Source organism: Ranitomeya imitator, chromosome 2 (assembly GCF_032444005.1).
Source record: "Ranitomeya imitator isolate aRanImi1 chromosome 2, aRanImi1.pri, whole genome shotgun sequence".
NCBI lineage: Eukaryota > Metazoa > Chordata > Amphibia > Anura > Dendrobatidae > Ranitomeya > Ranitomeya imitator.
Window position 1 is genome coordinate 493,116,473 of NC_091283.1, and position 21,270 is coordinate 493,137,742.

Sequence of the window (21,270 nt, forward strand, 5' to 3'; positions counted from 1 at the left end):
GTACACACACAGAGACCAGGCATAGACCACCACTTATATAGCGCCATTAATTCCACAATGCTTCAGACATCATCACTGTCCCCATTGGCGCTCACAATCTAGATTCCCTATGATTATAACAATGGAGTGGGAGGAAACCTAGCAAACACGGGGAGAACACAGACCCTTGCAGCTATAATTATTATTATATAGGGGGATTTGAACCCAAGACCTCAGCGCTACAAAGGAACTGTGTTTTCCAATTTATGGATCTCCAGCTGTAGAAAAACTACAACAAACATAATGCCGTGATAACTGCAATGGTATGATGGGGGTTGTAGTCTTGCCACATGACCAGGAACAATGGCTTTGAGATTTCAGATACTGGAAACCACCAAATTCTAAGCAAAACACCTTGGAATTAAATGGTTCCCAATTTATATTTTGGCATCAGAGATTTCCAGTAAGGCCACATTCACACAGTCAATGAGTGTAAGCCAAAACCAGGAGTGGGTGATAAATACAGAAATGGTGACAGTTTCCATTATACTTTTCCTCTGATTGTTCCACTCATGATTTTGGCTTACACATACTGAACATGTGAACGTGGCCTAATAGGTCATCTCACCAAGACCTATAAGTAAAACATTTGGGTGGCTCTCCCATTTAAGCGCACCCATAAATATGCCCACACAGTATCAGACATGTTGGTGTAAAGCCTTTCGTCACAATCTCCCATATCCATGGATGCTCAGTTTGGCCGAGGGTCCGTGTATTTTAGTGGTAATAGAGGAAGCTGCTGCTGCTGCTACACTACTCCAATGCCGCCATGGAATAAAACAGTCATGTGTGGGAATTCAGCTTACCTGATCCTTCTCTCCACTGACATCTTTTGGGTAAGAGTCGGAGGGATTTAGGAGTGGAATCCTCTGATCTGTGATAGGATCAGGCCCATGATCATTCACCGTTTTTCTGGTAATCGCACATTCACAAGAGACCCTTGTTCTCACGATCACTGGTCAGACCCCCACTTATTCACAGGATAGCTAATGAATTTATGATAAGTGATTAATGTTGTTTTGAGGGGGGGAGCCCTTTAATGCTATTTTTTCAATGTGGGAAAAATAGAAAACAGGGCTGCTTTTTTCAAAACCAGCGCCACACTGGATTACAGGTTGTGTATAGTATTGCAGCTCATCATTGATTTCAAAGAATCTGAACTGCATAATCACATACAACCCAGGGGATTCCAACAGGGACAGGAAACAAAAACACACACACAAAAAAACAGTCAAAAACATCAATCCCTACATTTTATTTTTATTTTTCCCAGAGTACTTAACAGAAAACTCCCCCCCAACCCCACCCCCATTCTGCTTTTTGTACAAAACAAAAATAATGAGACTACACATAATTTGTTTTAAACTGTCTACACTAAACCAATGAATCTGTTACAAAAACACATTTTTTTTAAATTTTCAATTTAACCTACAAAAAAGCATGTGTTTTAAATATCGTCCATACAGGGGGGAAAAAAAAAAGTGTCTTTCTGTTTTTTCCCCCCCTCGTAACGCACCCCCGACATCCTATTTTGTTTTATAGTGCTAAAAATGCACTAAGTGTTTTTCCTCTCACCATGCATTCAACCAGCACAGTAAGAATCTACATTTAAATCCCCCCTCCCATCAAACAACAGGAAAAAAAAAAGTTTCGAGAAACAAAAAAAATTACAAGGGGAAATGCGAATTCAATAACACACTAAAACAAGCTGGATATAATATGTTGAAAAAAAAAAAAACTGTTATATTTACTACTCTTAGTTGGATTGTGCCTTGGTTATCATTAACAGAGGCGGCCATTTTGTTCTCAGGACACCTCAATGAAATGAGGAACAAAATGGCTGTATTTCCTGTAAACAATAGGGGCACTTTACCTCACACATATGCAACATGTATTTGACATATGAAAACCTCTTGCTTTCCTGCTGTACCGCCATTCTCTGGAGGGTTATTAAGTGTTATTGCCAACACTGATAAGAGACAGCTCCCACTTACGAAAACCAGACCCAGTAATGAGAATTTTAAAAAATGGCTGCATGGCTCTCTCAATTCTCATCTACACAAGTTCCAAAAATGCGTGGCCATTTTTTGGACCACTCATAGAAGTGAATAGATACAGCCACCCATGCATTCTTGGCAACTCGCGTTTTTAGCATAGACCCAGCACCTAGAAGATAATTATCGTGTCGAAATGAGTGCTATGAAAACACAACCTTAAATTCTAACATGGTGTCCGAGTGAAGAAGAAAGTCTAAGTAGAAGCAAATAAAAAAAACAACCAAAAAAAACACAACTGATGGTAGCATTTGGGTGGTACAATCCTCACTTCGAAGAATGCACTGCCTTCAGTAAAATTTACATTACTTAAAGGGAACCTGTCACCCCGTTTTTTCAGTAGGAGATAAAAAATACCGTTAAATAGGGCCTGAGCTGTGCTTTACAATAGGGTATTTTTTGTCCCCTGATTCCCTACCTATGCTGCCGAAATACCTTACAAAAGTGTCCTTTTTCGCCTGTCAATCAGGCTGGTCAGGTCAGATGGGCGTGGTCACAGCGCTGTTTTTCCCCCACATCTTGCTTAAGTTCACGTTGGTGGCGTAGTGCTTCTCGCATGCGCAAGTGCCGATTGCACTGCGCAGCTGTCGAAAAAGAGCGCGCTCGCCGCTATTCAGCGGTTTCTCGGTGGGCGCGGCCATCTTCCTGAGGCCGCGCGTGCGCAGATGGAGTCTCCCTGCTTCCCGGGGCTTCAGGAAAATGGCCGCGGGATGCCGCACGTGCGCAGATGGCTTCAGGAAAATGGCCGCAGCGATGTCCATCTGCGCACGCACAGCATCCCGCGGCCATTTTCCTGAAGCCCCGGGAAGCAGGAGACTCCATCTGCGCACGCGCGGCCTCAGGAAGATGGCCGCGCCCACCGAGAAACGCTGAATAGCGGCGAGCGCGCTTTTTCGACAGCTGCGCAGTGCAATCGGCACTTGCGCATGCGAGAAGCACTACGCCACCAACGTGAACTTAAGCAAGATGTGGGGAAAAACAGCGCTGTGACCACGCCCATCTGACCTGACCAGCCTGATTGACAGGCGAAAAAGGACACTTTTGTAAGGTATTTCGGCAGCATAGGTAGGGAATCAGGGGACAAAAAATACCCTATTGTAAAGCACAGCTCAGGCCCTATTTAACGGTATTTTTATCTCCTACTGAAAAAACGGGGTGACAGGTTCCCTTTAATGGACATGTCCACCTTCACTGCCATTGTTTTCCAATGCACTAGGATTGAAAATAAAGCCACTTTGCAAATGGTCTTCACTAGAATGTCTTACCGTTTTATGGGCACAGAAAAGAAAAAAACAAACAAACAAAAACCCACAAGTGATGCAAGTTAAAAATACACAAGAGGAGGGAGGATAAACTACAACCGACACAACCAAGTATACGTGATAGGGTCAAGTAAGTGACAGGCAGGGTACAGTAGAAAAGCAAGTGGGCAGACATAATATGGAAGTAAACCAAAAGATATTTAAAAAAAAAAAAAAATACAAATAAAAAGGGCCAGGAAAGAAACAATTGAAAAGCTCTGCATATCATTCCAGGTCAAAAAGTGGGTGTAAAGGTTCACGGTGCTAATACCGACTGTACAGCATAACCTATAAATGGTGACAAGTCTCTTGCCCTATGAGGCTATTGAAGCCCTGAAGAAGTTTTTACCCCATGCACAGAGAAGGCAGCCATTTTGGACACACAATGCAGCTCATCGAGGGGGCTTCATGAAGAGTCCTTCAAAGCCTGAAATGGCTGCCTTCACTTTGTATTTCCGTAGAGTCCGCTTCCTTGTAAAGTGGAGAGTTTCAGGTTTGACTCGATTATAGGGGATAGGTGTCTTTAGAGGATTGTCTAACAGAAATAAAAATTCTTTAGATACTACTTAAAGTACTTGAATGGTGTCCAGATCTGAAGATAATAGCGCTGATTTCCAGAGCTTGACACGAGAATTTTGCCAGTGTGGACATGTCCACAGAGCTACATGTGAAAGGGGCTGGCTGACACCTTCATTTCAGAAGACCAGTCCCTTCTTTGTCTATGCATTTCCAGTAACAGAGAGGGGGCTGGATTAGCTATTGAAGTAGTCGGCCAGCCCTCTTCACACACAACATTGATGACATGTCCATCATAGTAAAGGCTTTTCCACAAACTGAAAGTGGTTTTGCTGGGTCTGGCTCCGTCATCTTGAGATCAGTGCATCTTTCATAACTAGCAAATATTCATTGCAAACACAACTAAAGATATTTTATCCTGCTGGACCATCCCATTCAAATACGTCAGCTCTGTCTTCTTTACACTCCCCTCTTCACAGCTATCAGTTCTCCATCAGTTAGAGTCAGAATCTGAAGAGTCTCCCGAAGAAGATGATGAAGAACTGGATCCCGATTCGTTATCATCGTCATCTTCCTCGTCGTCATCATCTTCATTCTGCAGGAGATCAACAGGATTGTCATATAAAGAAATGGGCTGGCTGTGGACAGTTCAAAGTCTAACAATTTATAGTTGGACCCACCTCTTCACCATCTTCACTGTCTTCTTCACTGCTGGAATCTGAAGAGTCTCCATCATCAGAAGAATCCTCTTTGTCCTCATCTTCGTCGTCATCATCGTCGTCGTCGTCATCATCGTCGTCGTCATCTTCTTCGTCATCATCATCGTCGTCGTCATCATCGTCATCATCATCCTCCAAGAAGAAAGGAAGAGTAGCTCAGTTTAAGTTATAGTAGTCACATACAAACTTCTCACATTGCCCTAGACTTGTAGAATGGTCTCTGGGCTTAAGTCATGTAGGCCTCAGGTAGGCCATTGCCCATCTTCAGATAACTACTTCAATCTAACAGCCTGGAACTAGAAAATGCAAGGCTCATATATTCTATAGCAGTTCCTGGACTTCTAGATCTAGTTGAAGAGCATAATTACTAGAGATATTAAAAATCCACCCCATCTCCATATACATCACATTGATCACTTACTGATCTGCTTTGAGCGGACGGTTTGGATTTGGGACTTGGCGATTTGAGCTTTGTTGTACTCTTGCGCTTCTATAAGACAAAAATGAATGAATTGATGAATTATGATCCAACTGTTCACATAGAAAAATAGATAAATAGATCCAAACTAGTGCACAAAATAAAACTTACATTAGATGTCTGCTCTCTGTAAGCTGCCCGGTCCTGAGATGATAAACCCTAAACGTTGAAATGGAAAAAAAAAAAAAAGAATTAGCACTTCACAATCAACCAGGAAGACATGCATAAGGCAGCCCTAACCTACCTCTATTTAGAGGCCAATACTTTAACTAGGCATGAGGGATTTGATTAGCAAAACATTAGCCCATTGACCACACTGGTATTACATGGCCTCCAGAAGGAAGTCCTGTGAATTGACTTCTACATGCGGCATGCCCAATGCGACGTCATGGTTATGTTATGCCACAAGGATGATGTGCAGAGCATAGAGATAAGACAAAGCGCCTGCAGGTAGAGGTGGTTCACAGGGCTCCCATTCGATGGACAAGTAATATTGATGTAGTCGTTGGACCATGGTTCTCCGAATGTATTTCTATGGAATTTCATGATTAGGTTCTACCCTAAAGGCAGTCAACATGGACAAGCCTTGTACGTACCTTCATCCATGTATCAAGTTGCACACGGTACACTCTCTGCTGATCTTCTGCCAGCTTCTTGTAAAACTCCTTCTGACTGGGGGAAATCCGTTGCCAGCGGCTGCCAATTTCTACCATGCGCTCTTTCAGTGGGAGATGATTTAGCTCGCCATTTGAGAGAAGCTCTTGTGAGAACTTCTGATAACCATTCCTGGAATAAGAAAAAACAAAAGTAAATTTCCTGACCCTGTTACTTGTCATTACATTGGTGCTAAACTGTAGGTGCCTCTCATGGTCCTATCCATGCAATGAACAACCTCATATGAGAATATACTGTCTACAACAGATGGCACAGAAGAGATGACGTAAAATAAAGGAGACCAGAAGTCTTCAGTCTCTGGCTTATACACTTACATTGGAGCTTTTTTGGGTTCTCCCTGAAACTTAATTTTCTTCGCAGGAGCTGCAGTGGCTGGAGCAGATCTCATGTCACTTAGTTCTCTCTGAGAGGGAAAACAAAGTGTTAATAAATAATACAGACGTGGCCACCTATCTAATTATAATAACAAGGCACCACCAATGTCCAAAGGTTGTGCCCGATACTGCCGCTCTGAACTATTAAAGGAAATGCAGACGTCCAATAATATATTATACTAGACACCACCTTTAACCTCTAGAACCTCAATTTTTTTTAGTTACCTCATATCGTTTCTGGTCCTCTGCTGCTTTTTTTATCCACATTATTTTTTCCTTCTTCTCCATATTCAACCAAGTGGACTCCATGCACTTTAAGGCTTTGGCTCGGTCATTCTAAAATTAAACGTAAAGATCTTATGATGAGAACACACCTTCCATAAGGGTCACTGTGCTTCACCACTTTCACCAACTGTCCTTACCTTAAACCTGGCAAGGTAGTCCCCAATCACGCTCTGTTGCCAGATTTCTTCAGAGGTTTTCGGTGTTTCTGGGAGTTTCCCCCGCTCATCTGCAGCCTTCTTCTTAGGTTTGCTCTTTGTCTGTCAAGGAAACAAGTAATTTAATACATAAATAAACCAAAGTGAAAAGATTATGTAGTGGACACGATTACAAGTAGTAAATAAAAATAATTAAAAAAAAAAAAATTGTTAAGTAAACGCCAGCCAACCTTGTTAGCATCCTGAGTAGTCACCTTCGATGCTGGATTGCTTTTCTTGCTAATGCCTACCATCTTTTCTTCTGTGAGGACCCTCTTCTGTTCCTCTTCAGGGAGGCTCTAGACAAGTAAAATGAATGAGAGATCAGTGCCTTGCTCCAGGAGAGCGTCCTTCCTTCTATGTCCACCATCGATAAGACAAGACTCACCTCAAGGAAACGCATCAACTCCACTTCATATTCTTTCTTTTTCTACAAAAAAAAAAATATATATATTTAGGAAAGCTGTGATCACAGAAAGTAAATTGATCTCCTCCGTTATAATAGCTGTTGATTGCAGTTCCTACTGTTTTTGGAAATGTGGCCCTTAAATGATGGATCTATGGACACTACACACCGTATACACCAAATACCTGTTCACACTTCTTGTGGTAAGCATCTTTTTCCTTCTGAGAGAGTAGTTTCCACCGTTGACTGCAAAGGACCATACGCTCCGTGCTGGGGACATCCTTCATATTGGCCATTAGTTCTGCACAGTACATGGAGTAGCTGTTTCTGAGGGTACAAACACCATTACGTTAGGTGGTCTTAACCGCCGTATCTACAGAAGTGTGAGCTTCTCCCAGGAACAGCGTTAATCTTGTAAACACAATGTGCTAAATAGTGCAGATCAGCCCCACTACCAGACTCGGGCCTGTGGACAACGTGGCACAATTTCCAGAAGCAGGCATGTTTCTCTGATTTCATACAACCGGTCAACATATTTAGAAAGAGTAACGCGAGGCTCAGAAAGTCTAATGATGCGGAGAACAACTTACGGAGGTGGTTTCGTTGGTCGGCCGTCAAACTTGTCTTTAAGCTGGCGTTCGGCCTTGGTAAGTGTGGAGCGGGTGATGCCCTCCTCAGTGAGGTTCATTTCTGGGTGTTTCTGGATGTATTCTCGCATTATGTTCTGATAGGGTATAGATACAAGGTTAGAGGATTGTTAATGTCATAAAAATACAAGTTTATCATAGAATTAGAAAAAAAACAAGGCTGCTTGCTTCTAAAAGCAATGTCAAACCGTTAACAGGTTGTGAGTGATATCACAGCTCAGTCCCAATCACATCAATAGAATAAGCTTAGAGCGCAATGCATAAGTGGACCACCACTACGCTGACACTCATCTGGCACCTGCACCCAAGAGATTTGTATGGCATATCCAAGATGATTAACCCTAATAATCATTTTAACATTGTAAATTAGCCAAACCGGCCAAACTGCATGCTGGGAGTATGAGATCCGCACCTCGTATTGCTTGCGATGTTCCAGTGCTTTGTGGATCCATTTGAGACGTTTCTTATCTGATAGTTGAGACCACTGCTTTGACAGGGAGTCCTTCACATCCTTGGTACTGGCCTGAAATGACAATAGCATTGTGATTCTCTGGCAAACTCCATCCAGACCTGTGACCAAGTATGGAGGCTCCTGCACTTACATCAGGCTTAATTTTCAGGTAGACTTTCCTCTCGTGATTGTACCACAGTTGTTGAGGGGTCTTGGGTTTTTCAGGGACGTCAGATTTCTTGGTAGTCTGCATGAGGTCTGGATGTTCCTCTCTGTGAGCAAAACTGAGGGTTAGACACCTGATAGTGATGCCTTAACTTTTAGAAAATAAGTCCAGGTGACCGACCTGAATTTTGCAAGGTTCCTCTCAAATTCTAGCTTCTCTCTTTGGAAATCCTGAACATACTTCATCTAGAAAAAAAAACAAATTGGACATATTGGATTAAACCACCAGTACTATATCCAACACTGCTCATTTAGGCTCCCTGAAAAGTGTCCGCTTTTTATATTCAACGCCACCACCTAGAAAACTCAATGTCTCATACACTACCTTCTTTTTCTCTGGTAATTCTTTATACTTTTTGGACAGGATTTTGGTTAGGTCTAGGTTGCTCATCTCTGGATGTAGCTTGGCGTATTTGGCCCTCTTCTCCATGAAGAAGCGGAAATAGGGTGTGAGCGGCTTCTTGGGGAATTCAGGATGTTTCTGATAAGTAGTATAAAAAGATGCAAGCTAATTAATATGGCTGCCTTATAAGTCATGGGCCATGAATTTGGGCAAATCACAATCAGTCCCGAGTTTCATGGCCGACATCACTACTGACCTTCAGTTTTTTTCCTTTGTATGGGTGCTTCACATGTTCCTCTGCATCTTGAATGACTTCTGATAGAGTTCGGAACTTCCTAACCTAAAGGGATACAGAATTCGCCGTCACATCTGTTATTAGATTGCTTATATCAGTACAAAAAATATCACTCCAAAATCTTGAATCTGCCATTATGTCAAACTATTTGTCGACCTCACCACACTTGTATCATAGGAGGTCATGAGAAGGGGCAATGTGCCCTCTGTTAGATAATGAAGGCTCTGGATTAACCACTTTGTTGTCCTTCAAGTGGCATCTAGCACCATAACTGCTTTCTGGTTCTAAACGTCTCCAAATATGAGGAGACTACTATCCTTGCCTTGGATACTGGTGGACTCTATAATAAAAATGCATTATGCAGCCTATGTAAATCATGAAGAACATGAGCCAGTATCACAATTCACCTCATTAGAGATCTCCAGCCACTTTTGATGACACATGGTCCCTGTATAATTCTTAAAGGCCAGCTTGTTCCAATCCATGTGAGACTCCGCAGTTTTGAACTTTGTATTGTCCTGGGTGGGCAGGATGGACTTCATGGTCTCGAGGAGAGTAAGCATGTCCTCCTGGGACCAGTTTTCTGTCAGGAGATAATATATCATACATGAAATAAGGTTGGATAGGATGACCAGCAGAGGGTCAAGGACAAGGATAACTCTCCTTACCTTGATCACTTGGGGCTGTCATGTTGGCTATTAGTTTTTCTCCACCAGCTGCTCCGTTCATCCTCTATTGGGCAGATCCTTCGCACCAGTCAAGGAGACTCTGTAAGAGGACAAATGGCAAGTTACAGGGGAGATATAGGCATATGGCACGCCTTGCAGTATCTAAGTGAAGCCCCCTATTCCCATGTGAAGTCTTGTTTAACATGGAGTAGGAATATTTTTAGAGACCATTCATAGAGCAGTCAAGGCTGATATGCAATATGTAGGAGATCTCCAGCAAGCTAGCACAGCAAATGGTCTGAGAACAGTAGAAAGGACGTGAGCGAGGCACGCATGACAAATGCCCACTAACATAAAAGGGTACAGCAGAACCGTGTGCTAATGTACGCAAACACTGAATGTATGACATATGGACGGCATTACTACTATGTGCAATGTAGTTACAGAATGAAGGTGCTTGGCGCATAAATTGGAAAATTTATGTGAGCCCACCAACCACGGCAAAGGCATACTATAGTCCGATGGGACCTTAATAGTGATGAGCGAATATACTCGTTACTCGAGATTTCCCGAGCACGCTCCGGGGTCCTCCGAGTATTTTTTAGTGCTCGGAGATTTAGTTTTTCTTGCTGCAGCTGAATGATTTACATCTGTTAGCCAGCATAAGTACATGTGGGGATTCCCTAACAACCAGGCAACCCCCACATGTACTTATGCTGGCTAACAGATGTAAATCATTCAACTGCGACAATAAAAACTAAAACTCTGAGCACTAAAAATACTCGGGAGGACCCCCGAGCATGCTCGAGAAATCTCGAGTAACGAGTATATTCGCTCATCACTAGACCTTAACCCTAATATTTACCAAACATGCAAGATCCTACTGCCCTTGAAATTAATAGACTTATTCCAGGATAGGCATGTCTGATAAATATTAGGTTTAGGGTCCTACCAGAGAGGGGTCGCCTTGTCATGTCTGGTGGGCTCATATGTATTGTGTAGTTGTGCACCAAGTACCTCCATGTTATATGTGCTACATAGCAGTAATGCCACAAACTTCACATACTGAATGTCTGCATACATCGCAGTGCTGACACAGGCTGCTGAATGCAGTCAGAAGTGCACTGTTCACACTTGCTTTACTCTCTTAGGAATTTGTTGTCAGTTTTCTGTTTTTAACATGAAACGTAGATTGTATGTGAAGGGGTTGTCTAGCCTAAAGTGAAAAGTCTACAGTCACTCTTTATTCAGAATACGCGCTTGGCGGAGTCACCAATTTTGGAGCAGAGAGGTGATTTATGCGATATGCATACTCCCGGGTGTGCGCTGGAGGGTGACTCAAAAATCTGCAGTCACACTCTCTCCATACACGAGGGCGCAGCCGTCCAGCGGCCTCGCTCCATATACTTGTAGGTCTACTTGTCGGCTTCTGCCAGGGAGTATGCGTATTGCATAAGTACAACGCACAGCGATAAGTATGTGCCCCTCCCCCCCCCCCCCCCGTACAACGCACAGCGATAAGTATGCGACCCCGTACAACGTACAGCGATAAGTTTGCGCCCCCGTACAACGATAAGTATACATATTGCATAAGTACAACGCACAGCGATAAGTATGCGGCCCCCATACAACACACAGCGATAAGAATATGTGTCCCCCTGCTCCAGTACAGCGCACAGCGATAAGAATATGTGCCCCCCCTGCTCCAGAATAACGCACAGCGATAAGAATATGTGCCCCCCTGCTCCAGTACAACGCACAGCGATAAGAATATGTGCCCCCCTGCTCCAGTACAACGCACAGCGATAAGAATATGTGCCCCCCTGCTCCAGTACAACGCACAGCGATAAGAATATGTGCCCCCCCTGCTCCAGTACAACGCACAGCGATAAGAATATGTGCCCCCCCTGCTCCAGTATAACGCACAGCGATAAGAATATGTGCCCCCCTGCTCCAGTATAACGCACAGCGATAAGAATATGTGCCCCCCTGCTCCAGTACAACGCACAGCGATAATATGTGCCCCCCTGCTCCAGTATAATACAGTGATAAGAATATGTGCCCCCCTGCTCCAGTATAATAGTGATAAGAGTATGTGCCCCCCTGCTCCAGTATAATAGTGATAAGAGTATGTGCCCCCCCTGCTCCAGTATAACGCACAGCGATAAGAATATGTGCCCCCCCCCGCTCCAGTATAACGCACAGCGATAAGAATATGTGCCCCCCCCGCTCCAGTATAACGCACAGCGATAAGAATATGTGCCCCCCCGCTCCAGTATAACGCACAGCGATAAGAATATGTGCCCCCCCTGCTCCAGAATAACGCACAGCGATAAGAATATGTGCCCCCCTGCTCCAGTACAACGCACAGCGATAAGAATATGTGCCCCCCCCCGCTCCAGTATAACGCACAGCGATAAGAATATGTGCCCCCCTGCTCCAGTATAATACAGTGATAAGAGTATGTGCACCCCTGCTCCAGTATAACGCACAGCGATAAGAATATGTGCCCCCCCTGCTCCAGTATAATACAGTGATAAGAGTATGTGCCCCCCTGCTCCAGTATAACGCACAGCGATAAGAATATGTGCCCCCCCTGCTCCAGTATAATACAGTGATAAGAGTATGTGCCCCCCTGCTCCAGTATAACGCACAGCGATAAGAATATGTGCCCCCCTGCTCCAGTATAATACAGTGATAAGAGTATGTGCCCCCTGCTCCAGTACAACGCACAGCGATAAGAATATGTGCCCCCCCTGCTCCAGTACAACGCACAGCGATAAGAATATGTGCCCCCCCTGCTCCAGTATAATACAGTGATAAGAGTATGTGCCCCCTGCTCCAGTACAACGCACAGCGATAAGAATATGTGCCCCCCCTGCTCCAGTATAATACAGTGATAAGAGTATGTGCCCCCTGCTCCAGTACAACGCACAGCGATAAGAATATGTGCCCCCCCTGCTCCAGTATAACGCACAGCGATAAGAATATGTGCCCCCCTGCTCCAGTACAACGCACAGCGATAAGAATATGTGCCCCCCCTGCTCCAGTATAACGCACAGCGATAAGAATATGTGCCCCCCCTGCTTCAGTATAATACAGCGATAAGAATATGTGCCCCCCCTGCTCCAGTACAACGCACAGCGATAAGAATATGTGCCCCCCCCTGCTCCAGTATAACGCACAGCGATAAGAATATGTGCCCCCCTGCTCCAGTACAACGCACAGCGATAAGAATATGTGCCCCCCCTGCTCCAGTATAACGCACAGCGATAAGAATATGTGCCCCCCTGCTCCAGTATAATACAGTGATAAGAGTATGTGCCCCCCTGCTCCAGTATAACGCACAGCGATAAGAATATGTGCCCCCCTGCTCCAGTACAACGCACAGCGATAAGAATATGTGCCCCCCCCTGCTCCAGTATAACGCACAGCGATAAGAATATGTGCCCCCTGCTCCAGTATAATACAGTGATAAGAGTATGTGCCCCCCTGCTCCAGTATAACGCACAGCGATAAGAATATGTGCCCCCCCTGCTCCAGTATAACGCACAGCGATAAGAATATGTGCCCCCCCTGCTCCAGTATAACGCACAGCGATAAGAATATGTGCCCCCGTACAACGATAAGTATACATATTGCATAAGTACAACGCACAGCGATAAGTATGCGGCCCCCGTACAACACACAGCGATAAGAATATGTGTCCCCCTGCTCCAGTACAGCGCACAGCGATAAGAATATGTGCCCCCCCTGCTCCAGAATAACGCACAGCGATAAGAATATGTGCCCCCCTGCTCCAGTACAACGCACAGCGATAAGAATATGTGCCCCCCCCGCTCCAGTATAACGCACAGCGATAAGAATATGTGCCCCCCCGCTCCAGTATAACGCACAGCGATAAGAATATGTGCCCCCCCGCTCCAGTATAACGCACAGCGATAAGAATATGTGCCCCCCTGCTCCAGTACAACGCACAGCGATAAGAATATGTGCCCCCCTGCTCCAGTACAACGCACAGCGATAAGAATATGTGCCCCCCCGCTCCAGTATAACGCACAGCGATAAGAATATGTGCCCCCCCGCTCCAGTATAACGCACAGCGATAAGAATATGTGCCCCCCCGCTCCAGTATAACGCACAGCGATAAGAATATGTGCCCCCCCTGCTCCAGAATAACGCACAGCGATAAGAATATGTGCCCCCCTGCTCCAGTACAACGCACAGCGATAAGAATATGTGCCCCCCCTGCTCCAGTATAACGCACAGCGATAAGAATATGTGCCCCCCTGCTCCAGTATAATACAGTGATAAGAGTATGTGCCCCCCTGCTCCAGTATAACGCACAGCGATAAGAATATATGCCCCCCTGCTCCAGTACAACGCACAGCGATAAGAATATGTGCCCCCCCTGCTCCAGTATAACGCACAGCGATAAGAATATGTGCCCCCCTGCTCCAGTATAACGCACAGCGATAAGAATATGTGCCCCCCCTGCTCCAGTATAACGCATAGCGATAAGAATATGTGCCCCCCCTGCTCCAGTATAACGCACAGCGATAAGAATATGTGCCCCCCCCCCGCTCCAGTATAACGCACAGCGATAAGAATATGTGCCCCCCTGCTCCAGTATAATACAGCGATAAGAATATGTGCCCCCCCCCTGCTCCAGTATAACCCACAGCCATAAGAATATGTGCCCCCCGCTCCAGTATAACGCACAGTGATAAGTATGTGCCCCCCGCTCCAGTACTCCTGATCCCGCACAATGGGGCAGTGAGGTCGCACTAGCAGCTGCATGTTCCCGGGGACCCCCCTCCTGCACAAGGGCATGCTGAGGTCAGAGCGCCCCCTGCAGGGCCCCCGCCGCTCTCCCCTTGGTACCCGCCCAGCACCGGGAGGAGACGGGATCCGGAATACACAGCGCGGGGCGGACCTCCAGTCTCCTGACCGGGGATCGTCCGTGAAGTCTCACCGCCCTCTGTTCTCCGTGTCCCCGTCTCCTCCACCCGGTGACCCGATCAGTCCTGATCCCGCGGTTTCGGTTCTCCTGGTACACGACGCAGCATGGAGCGTGCTCACCCCGTCGTCTGCCGGACCTCTCCCGGTGCGGACCCATCCACAGCCCGGCTGCGATCACCGAAAACTAATAAACTCAGCCCGAAACCCGCGGCGTGTCCCCGGGAACAATGTCTCCCGCGAGATCCCGCACCCCGGACTCTGCTGCCCACGATGTGAGCACGCTCCCCGCACTACCACGTGTCTCCTCCGGCCCCTGCACCGGGCGCCCCCTCACGTCTCCCCGCTCTCCTGCACCGGGCGCCCCCTCACGTCTCCCCGCTCTCCTGCACCGGGCGCCCCCTCACGTCTCCCCGCTCTCCTGCACCGGGCGCCCCCTCACGTCTCCCCGCTCTCCTGCACCGGGCGCCCCCTCACGTCTCCCCGCTCTCCTGCACCGGGCGCCCCCTCACGTCTCCCCGCTCTCCTGCACCGGGCGCCCCCTCACGTCTCCCCGCTCTCCTGCACCGGGCGCCCCCTCACGTCTCCCCGCTCTCCTGCACCGGGCGCCCCCTCACGTCTCCCCGCTCTCCTGCACCGGGCGCCCCCTCACGTCTCCCCGCTCTCCTGCACCGGGCGCCCCCTCACGTCTCCCCGCTCTCCTGCACCGGGCGCCCCCTCACGTCTCCCCGCTCTCCTGCACCGGGCGCCCCCTCACGTCTCCCCGCTCTCCTGCACCGGGCGCCCCCTCACCTCTCGCTGCTCTCCTGCACCGGACGCCCCTCACGTCTCCCCGCACCGGACGCCCCTCACGTCTCCCCGCTCTCCTGCACCGGACGCCCCTCACGTCTCCCCGCTCTCCTGCACCGGGCGCCCCCTCACGTCTCCCCGCTCTCCTGCACCGGGCGCCCCCTCACGTCTCCCCGCTCTCCTGCACCGGGCGCCCCCTCACGTCTCCCCGCTCTCCTGCACCGGGCGCCCCCTCACGTCTCCCCGCTCTCCTGCACCGGGCGCCCCCTCACGTCTCCCCGCTCTCCTGCACCGGGCGCCCCCTCACGTCTCCCCGCTCTCCTGCACCGGGCGCCCCCTCACGTCTCCCCGCTCTCCTGCACCGGGCGCCCCCTCACGTCTCCCCGCTCTCCTGCACCGGGCGCCCCCTCACGTCTCCCCGCTCTCCTGCACCGGGCGCCCCCTCACGTCTCCCCGCTCTCCTGCACCGGGCGCCCCCTCACGTCTCCCCGCTCTCCTGCACCGGGCGCCCCCTCACGTCTCCCCGCTCTCCTGCACCGGGCGCCCCCTCACGTCTCCCCGCTCTCCTGCACCGGGCGCCCCCTCACCTCTCGCTGCTCTCCTGCACCGGACGCCCCTCACGTCTCCCCGCACCGGACGCCCCTCACGTCTCCCCGCTCTCCTGCACCGGACGCCCCTCACGTCTCCCCGCTCTCCTGCACCGGGCGCCCCCTCACGTCTCCCCGCTCTCCTGCACCGGGCGCCCCCTCACGTCTCCCCGCTCTCCTGCACCGGGCGCCCCCTCACCTCTCGCTGCTCTCCTGCACCGGACGCCCCTCACGTCTCCCCGCACCGGACGCCCCTCACGTCTCCCCGCTCTCCTGCACCGGACGCCCCTCACGTCTCCCCGCTCTCCTGCACCGGACGCCCCTCACGTCTCCCCGCTCTCCTGCACCGGGCGCCCCCTCACGTCTCCCCGCTCTCCTGCACCGGGCGCCCCCTCACGTCTCCCCGCTCTCCTGCACCGGACGCCCCTCACGTCTCCCCGCTCTCCTGCACCGGACGCCCCTCACGTCTCCCCGCTCTCCTGCACCGGACGCCCCTCACGTCTCCCCGCTCTCCTGCACCGGGCGCCCCCTCACGTCTCCCCGCTCTCCTGCACCGGGCGCCCCCTCACCTCTCGCTGCTCTCCTGCACCGGACGCCCCTCACGTCTCCCCGCACCGGACGCCCCTCACGTCTCCCCGCTCTCCTGCACCGGGCGCCCCTCACGTCTCCCCGCTCTCCTGCACCGGGCGCCCCCTCACGTCTCCCCGCTCTCCTGCACCGGGCGCCCCCTCACGTCTCCCCGCTCTCCTGCACCGGGCGCCCCCTCACCTCTCGCTGCTCTCCTGCACCGGACGCCCCTCACGTCTCCCCGCACCGGACGCCCCTCACGTCTCCCCGCTCTCCTGCACCGGACGCCCCTCACGTCTCCCCGCTCTCCTGCACCGGGCGCCCCCTCACGTCTCCCCGCTCTCCTGCACCGGGCGCCCCCTCACCTCTCGCTGCTCTCCTGCACCGGACGCCCCTCACGTCTCCCCGCACCGGACGCCCCTCACGTCTCCCCGCTCTCCTGCACCGGACGCCCCTCACGTCTCCCCGCTCTCCTGCACCGGGCGCCCCCTCACGTCTCCCCGCTCTCCTGCACCGGGCGCCCCCTCACCTCTCGCTGCTCTCCTGCACCGGACGCCCCTCACGTCTCCCCGCTCTCCTGCACCGGGCGCCCCCTCACGTCTCCCCGCTCTCCTGCACCGGGCGCCCCCTCACCTCTCGCTGCTCTCCTGCACCGGACGCCCCTCACGTCTCCCCGCTCTCCTGCACCGGACGCCCCTCACGTCTCCCCGCTCTCCTGCACCGGGCGCCCCCTCACGTCTCCCCGCTCTCCTGCACCGGACGCCCCTCACGTCTCCCCGCTCTCCTGCACCGGACGCCCCTCACGTCTCCCCGCTCTCCTGCACCGGGCGCCCCCTCACGTCTCCCCGCTCTCCTGCACCGGGCGCCCCCTCACCTCTCGCTGCTCTCCTGCACCGGACGCCCCTCACGTCTCCCCGCACCGGACGCCCCTCACGTCTCCCCGCTCTCCTGCACCGGGCGCCCCTCACGTCTCCCCGCTCTCCTGCACCGGGCGCCCCCTCACGTCTCCCCGCTCTCCTGCACCGGGCGCCCCCTCACGTCTCCCCGCTCTCCTGCACCGGGCGCCCCCTCACCTCTCGCTGCTCTCCTGCACCGGACGCCCCTCACGTCTCCCCGCACCGGACGCCCCTCACGTCTCCCCGCTCTCCTGCACCGGACGCCCCTCACGTCTCCCCGCTCTCCTGCACCGGGCGCCCCCTCACGTCTCCCCGCTCTCCTGCACCGGGCGCCCCCTCACCTCTCGCTGCTCTCCTGCACCGGACGCCCCTCACGTCTCCCCGCACCGGACGCCCCTCACGTCTCCCCGCTCTCCTGCACCGGACGCCCCTCACGTCTCCCCGCTCTCCTGCACCGGGCGCCCCCTCACGTCTCCCCGCTCTCCTGCACCGGGCGCCCCCTCACGTCTCCCCGCTCTCCTGCACCGGGCGCCCCCTCACCTCTCGCTGCTCTCCTGCACCGGACGCCCCTCACGTCTCCCCGCTCTCCTGCACCGGGCGCCCCCTCACGTCTCCCCGCTCTCCTGCACCGGGCGCCCCCTCACCTCTCGCTGCTCTCCTGCACCGGACGCCCCTCACGTCTCCCCGCTCTCCTGCACCGGACGCCCCTCACGTCTCCCCGCTCTCCTGCACCGGGCGCCCCCTCACGTCTCCCCGCTCTCCTGCACCGGGCGCCCCCTCACGTCTCCCCGCTCTCCTGCACCGGGCGCCCCTCACCTCTCGCTGCTCTCCTGCACCGGACGCCCCTCACGTCTCCCCGCTCTCCTGCACCGGGCGCCCCCTCACGTCTCCCCGCTCTCCTGCACCGGGCGCCCCCTCACCTCTCGCTGCTCTCCTGCACCGGACGCCCCTCACGTCTCCCCGCTCTCCTGCACCGGACGCCCCTCACGTCTCCCCGCTCTCCTGCACCGGGCGCCCCCTCACGTCTCCCCGCTCTCCTGCACCGGGCGCCCCCTCACCTCTCGCTGCTCTCCTGCACCGGACGCCCCTCACGTCTCCCCGCTCTCCTGCACCGGACGCCCCTCACGTCTCCCCGCTCTCCTGCACCGGACGCCCCTCACGTCTCCCCGCTCTCCTGCACCGGGCGCCCCTCACGTCTCTCCTGCACCGGGCTGCTGACCGCGTGGCGCCGCTTCCTCCCTCCCGCCCGCTGTGAGGATCCGCTCCCCGACCTCCTCGCTCTCACCAGGCTGCTCTGCCTCACCTTCCGGCCGCAGGGAGGAGGAGGAGCCGCCGGAGACTGCGGAGAGCGACCTCACCAGACCCAGCGCGGAACTAGCAGCCTGCCCGAGAAAAACAAGAGGCTCCCGGGGCAGCAGCTGCGGGAGGAGGGGAGCCGAGCTCTGCGGACCCCGCTGCCGGCAGCGCCGATCCCGGAGGCTGGAGCTCCCCCTGCCCGGACCCGAGAATCGTCCATTATAATAAAATCTCCACCGATCGAAAATAAAAAAAAATAAAAATATCTCCAGATCGGTGAAAGAACTAAATCGCCAGATCCAGGAGATCCCGAAATTCATCGTATGGTCGCTGACCGGGACCACGCGGCATGTGTGCCCGGGAAAGGTGCGCGAGAGCCGGGTGCAGTGAGGCGGCTACGCCCGGTCCCTGGAGGTGACCCCCGGTGATCACATCTCCCCGGATCCCGGCGGCGGACACCCCACCCTGCCATGTGTGGAAGCCCCGGAGCACGCGGTGCCCGGCGGCGCCTCCGTCCGGTGGTGCCCGATCCCCGTGCCCCAGAGCCCGCGGAGAATCCCGCACTCACCCGCTCCCCTGCTTCCTTCAAGGACAAAAGGCGCAGCCGGAGCTCAGCGTCCGAGTCTCGGAGACAAAGCAGCTGCAGCAGCCCCTGGGTAATGGCGAGAGCTCCGGGGGAGGGGGCGCCGCCTGCTCCTTCTCCCCGCCCAGCGTCGCTGCAGCAGGATCGGGCAGACAGAGCGCGAGGAGCCGCCTCCTCCTCCCGCCGCAGCCGCGTCTCCCGCACACTGCCCGGCAGGGGGGCCCCGCAGGCTCCGGGAGGGTGCCCGGTCCTCACCTGTCAGCGCTCCGCGGCTCCTCTACCGACGACAAACGTTTGAATGACGGCCAGATCCGCAGCGCTGGCCCCGGGCGTGGACTCGTCTCCGTCCCCGCAGAGAGCTCGCACTTCCCCCGCCTCCACCGCTCTCAGTGCCTGCGCTGCCTTCCAATCAGCCGGGCGCCCTCCGTCCTCGCCCCGTCACAGGCTCCAGCTGCTGCCCAGCTCCCTCCCTCCCCTCACCGCCCGCCTGCCTCACAGCCATCCATCCAGGCAGAGGCCGCCATGGACGGGGAGAGCCCGGATCACTGGGCACCCCGGAGATCTCTGGGCATGCAGCCGGGCACCACCTCCAGCACCCCGGAGATCTCTGGGTACGGAGCCGGGCACTACCTCCAGCACCCCGGAGATCTCTGGGCATGCAGCCGGGCACCACCTCCAGCACCCCGGAGATCTCTGGGTACGGAGCCGGGCACTACCTCCAGCACCCCGGAGATCTCTGGGCATGCAGCCGGGCACCATCTCCAGCATCCCGGAGATCTCTGGGCATGCAGCCGGGCACCACCTCCAGCACCCCGGAGATCTCTGGGCACGGAGCCGGGCACTACCTCCAGCACCCCGGAGATCTCTGGGCATGCAGCCGGGCACCACCTCCAGCACCCCGGAGATCTCTGGGCATGCAGCCGGGCACCATCTCCAGCATCCCGGAGATCTCTGGGCATGCAGCCGGGCACCACCTCCAGCACCCCGGAGATCTCTGGGCACGGAGCCGGGCACTACCTCCAGCACCCCGGAGATCTCTGGGCATGCAGCCGGGCACCACCTCCAGCACCCCGGAGATCTCTGGGTACGGAGCCGGGCACTACCTCCAGCACCCCGGAGATCTCTGGGCATGCAGCCGGGCACCATCTCCAGCATCCCGGAGATCTCTGGGCATGCAGCCGGGCACCACCTCCAGCACCCCGGAGATCTCTGGGCACGGAGCCGGGCACTACCTCCAGCACCCGGAGATCTCTGGGCACGGAGCCGGGCACTACCTCCAGCACCCCGGATATCTCTGGCTGGGCATGCAGCCGGGCACTACCTCCAACACCCCGGAGATCTCTGGCTGGGCATGCAGCCGGGCACCACCTCCAGCACCCGGAGATCTCTGGGCACGGAGCCGGGCACTACCTCCAGCACCCCGGAGATCTCTGGCTGGGCATGCAGCCGGGCACTACCTCCAACACCCCAGAGATCTCTGGCTGGGCATGCAGCCGGACACTACCTCCAGCAACCGGAGATCTCTGGGCATGCAGCCGGGCACTACCTCCAGCACCCGAAGATCTCTGGGCACACCCGGCTCCATGCCCAGGAGTAGACCGTGCAGAGAGCGGGCACGACTGTTTATTATGTTATGACCGGCACTGTCAGCCGCCGCCTCCCGGCTTCTTCCTTCTCCTCGGTCTCGGCTCCACCTTTACTGCTGGCAGCGTCAGAGAGGCGGTGACGGGAGGAGCCGATGACAGAGGGGGCGCTGCAGCCCTGCTGATGAGCCGGGGGGGATGCGGCGCCCCACTAGGCCTGTGCTTTACCTGCAGTCTAAGGCCCCATAACAGTGTTGTGTCAGATACCAGTGCCAGCCTCAAGCATTGTGCCCCCACTTCTGGGTACCCAATATGCTTCCCCTCATGTGTGCCACCACAG

The 21,270-nt window shown here is 53.5% G+C and overlaps 1 protein-coding gene across 3 annotated transcripts; it reads right to left on the reverse strand.

The window, feature by feature from the left end:
- Nucleotides 1–1,279: 1,279 nt before the first annotated feature.
- Nucleotides 1,280–21,039, reverse strand: UBTF (upstream binding transcription factor). Of its 3 annotated transcripts, none has more exons than XM_069751488.1 (21): nt 19,603–21,039; nt 9,671–9,770; nt 9,410–9,585; nt 8,964–9,047; nt 8,690–8,845; nt 8,486–8,550; nt 8,291–8,411; nt 8,101–8,211; nt 7,632–7,765; nt 7,227–7,368; nt 7,024–7,065; nt 6,887–6,934; nt 6,579–6,698; nt 6,382–6,492; nt 6,097–6,185; nt 5,704–5,893; nt 5,219–5,266; nt 5,051–5,119; nt 4,591–4,761; nt 3,272–4,505; nt 1,280–2,413 (listed from the first exon to the last, which is right to left on the reverse strand). In XM_069751488.1, the coding sequence occupies exons 2-20, from the start codon at nt 9,729–9,731 to the stop codon at nt 4,404–4,406; spliced, it is 2,040 nt and encodes a 679-aa protein (XP_069607589.1). In that variant the 5' UTR covers nt 9,732–9,770; nt 19,603–21,039; the 3' UTR covers nt 1,280–2,413; nt 3,272–4,403. The 3 variants fall into 3 exon arrangements, with proteins under 3 accessions (XP_069607589.1, XP_069607588.1, XP_069607587.1); XM_069751487.1 differs by having other exon boundaries at nt 6,827–6,934; XM_069751486.1 differs by lacking the exon at nt 19,603–21,039 and adding an exon at nt 19,333–19,473 and having other exon boundaries at nt 6,827–6,934.
- Between the last annotated feature and the right edge of the window lie 231 nt (nt 21,040–21,270).

Coding starts and splice junctions, on each gene's coding strand:
- UBTF (XM_069751487.1), bottom strand. CDS start 9,731: ATGAACGGAGCAGCTGGTGGAGAAAAACTAATAGCCAACATGACAGCC. Junction 9,048..9,409: donor GGCTGGAGATCTCTAATGAG/GTGAATTGTGAT, acceptor GTATCCCTTTAG/GTTAGGAAGTTCCGAACTCT. Junction 5,120..5,218: donor ACAGAGAGCAGACATCTAAT/GTAAGTTTTATT, acceptor TTTGTCTTATAG/AAGCGCAAGAGTACAACAAA.